Source organism: Fulvia fulva, chromosome 6 (genome assembly GCF_020509005.1).
Source record: "Fulvia fulva chromosome 6, complete sequence".
NCBI lineage: Eukaryota > Fungi > Ascomycota > Dothideomycetes > Mycosphaerellales > Mycosphaerellaceae > Fulvia > Fulvia fulva.
In genome coordinates this window covers 1,633,226-1,636,261 of record NC_063017.1, presented here as the reverse complement: position 1 = coordinate 1,636,261, position 3,036 = coordinate 1,633,226, and the positions used below count along the sequence as shown (strand labels likewise).

The following is a 3,036-nucleotide window of genomic DNA, read 5'->3' as shown; positions in this document are numbered from 1 at the left end:
CCTGCGAACATAAAGATCCACGACGTCTTCCATCCCGTACGCCTTCGGCCGTCGGCTGAGGACCCATTCCCGAACCAAAACCAAGACATGCCAGGTCCTCCCGATGAAGTAGAAGTCGACGAGCCTGTTAACCTACCTTCTGACGACTATGCCGTCCGCAAGATCCGGGGAATCCGCGTAGAGCCCAACGACGTTGAAGGACTACCGCCGATCAAGTATGAAGTCGAATGGCAAGGTTGCCCTGAGTGGGATACCTCATGGGAACCTATCCAACATATCATCTTCAATCGTCAAGCAATCGAAGAATACCACGCCCGCGCAGACGGCCCAGAAGTCAACATCGGCAGGCTCTTCGAATCTGAGCTTTTCGACGGGGCTTACCAATGGTGTATCGACCATGACATCAGGCCTAGGCCTGGTACTGAAGCTGAACATCCTCGATATGTGGAACTACTACGGCTTCGTAGGAACTCAGCTTTGTTCGGGGGGGCTACTGTCATGGTCTCCCCACAGAGTGTACAGAAGGTGGGGACAGAAGAGCCTCAGAGCGCTCAGAAGTCGTCAAGAAGTGACAGTCCAGCTTGGTGTGTGAACGCCAAGAATCACATGCCCCGCAACATTCACTACGGGACCCAGCCCTCCAGATTCACCCCTCTACCAAACCTTGAAGCACGTGGAAGACTCGGAACGTAGGGCAGGTTGGAATAAGGTTTTGAGCAAAGCTGCTAAGCGCGGCTTCGCACGGGTTAGCCCTGTTGATGCGGGGACACGCACTCGCGAGGGTCGCGTATAAATATCTGGCCTTCCCCAGGCCTCTCTTGCTTTCTTCGTCTTTTGTTTTGTGTAGCAATCATACCATACCCTTTTGCATCTGCACTTCGCACCTGCATTCTCGCTTTCACCCTTGCATCTCACAGGCCAGGCTCTCGCCCTGACAACTAGAGTATCAATAGTACTTAGATGTAGCTAGTAACAATTACAAGGCTAGACATTGCTTTTGCCCTAGGAAGGATGAGCTCATTTGTGAGTGACCTATCCACCTACTACATAAAGGCTTTGAAGAAGATCACTAGGTACCTAAGATTATACCCTAATCTAGGACTTCAGTTCTCAAAGTCTAGAAAAGGACACCTTATTAGATACTATGATTCTGATTATATAATAGACAAAGTAGACAGAGTCTCAATCCTTAGGTATGTCTTCTTCCTCTATAGGGCACTAGTTTCTTGAATAAGCAAGAAGCAAAAGTCTGTAGTAACATCTATAATAGAGGCTAAATATATAGCTATAAATATATATACGAAGTAGTCCCAATTCCTAGCTTCACTACTAAGAGAAATAGATTGTCTAGAGTTAGTAGGAGACTGTTCCTATTAACTAAGAATCACTAGAAACTAGGAGACTATATTAAATTTGAGACCAGTCTAATTAAGAGGTGATAATCAAGCTGCCTCACCCTAGTAAAAGATGTATATATTTATAACAAGTCGAAGCACATTGACATTGCCTATAACGCTGTTAGGAAACTTTAGTAGAGGAGGCTTATTACTATTAAGTACACCCTAACCTCTTAGATAGTTATAGACGGGTTTATAAAACCAAAGACTAGTCTATACTTCTAGAGGTTTATAAGCTAGCTAAACCTGTCATAAAAAAAGGTCCAAGTACTATTGATAGGAAGTGAGTAGACTATAACCTCCTATACGAGATAAGTAGGAGTGTTAAGATGTAGTATCTTAAAGGGAGTTAACAATTAGGAAGTGATCTAGTAGCCTAAGGTATCTACGATAACTCACCTTATAGGGAGATACCTTCTCTCCCCTTTAGCTTAGATAGACATCTAACATAATCAATATATTAGTTCCTAATATACTACTGTATACTCGTGCTATTAGTTAGTTAAAGATTGATCTCTTACTCCACTCCGCTACTATCTACCCGTACCTATATAATAATACGTAACTCTACTAGCTTTACTAGAAAGGTTACGAAGCTTTACCGAACACGGCTAACTATATTACTTAACCCTATTAGGTAGTAAGAACGGGGGTTACTTACCTTATTATCGGCGCTTTCTAGCTACGCTTTACTAACGCTCTTACCTTTTAGGGATAGCTTCCTTCCTTAAGCTATAGTAGGGACTATACGGGCTTATATTAAGTAGGTTAAAAGAACTACTTTTCTGCTTTTATTCCCTCTTCCCGACATTATATAATAATACTATAAGGACAGCTACCTCTACTATATTATACTACTCCTTAACTATTAATGGTACTACCTAGTTTAGAAGTGATCGCCGCCCCGGACATTCGACTAGTACGCTAGGTAGTCTACGAGTACGAGTAAAGCTAGGAAATATACGCGGTATTATTACTATAGAGAATGTTCTTATAGTACTTAACTAGTTCGATATTAAGGACTTTAAGGTAGACAACCTTATACGTAGCGGAGTTCACTACTTTAATATACTTATATAGTATAGAAATGTAAACATTGCCGCGAATACTCCCTTAGTTTAGACTATAATTAAGCGAGAGTTTAATATATACCGATAGTACTTATAGGAGTATAATAGGGTCTATAATAGGGGTATAGCCTATAATATGTAGTTCTCCCTAAGCTAGTAGCTTATCCGGTAAGATCCGGTACTTTTCCTCTTATAAGTCGCCTCTAGCCCGACGTAGAGTACGCGGTTTATCTCCTTCCTACGGCTTACGGTATACTATTTCGCCGGAACTAAGGGCACCGAGACAAATAGGATGTACTAACACTAGACTATAGATATAGACCTTAGAGGAGAAGTGTTTTAGGGCATATCGCGCCTTAATATACTCTACTTAGTTAATAGAGAAGCTAGAAACGGACCTAAGTAGCTCTACCGCTTCTACGGAGTAGTAAGCGTACTAGTATAGTTATCGGTAAATTTCGAGCCTTACTTACTAATAACTAACTAAATATTAGGCTTACTATTAGTAAACTAGTAGTTACCTCCTTCCTAAATAGGAAGGTAGATATAGTTTATAAGGTATTATTACT

The 3,036-nt window shown here is 41.6% G+C and overlaps 1 protein-coding gene across 1 annotated transcript; it reads left to right on the top strand.

Annotated features, from left to right (window-relative positions):
* Positions 1-2,268: 2,268 nt before the first annotated feature.
* Positions 2,269-2,530, top strand: CLAFUR5_20224 (uncharacterized protein; the record flags this gene model as incomplete). The annotated part of the gene is made up of 3 exons (XM_059463060.1): positions 2,269-2,316; positions 2,406-2,426; positions 2,483-2,530. The coding sequence occupies 3 exons, from the start codon at positions 2,269-2,271 to the stop codon at positions 2,528-2,530; spliced, it is 117 nt and encodes a 38-aa protein (XP_059319026.1).
* Between the last annotated feature and the right edge of the window lie 506 nt (positions 2,531-3,036).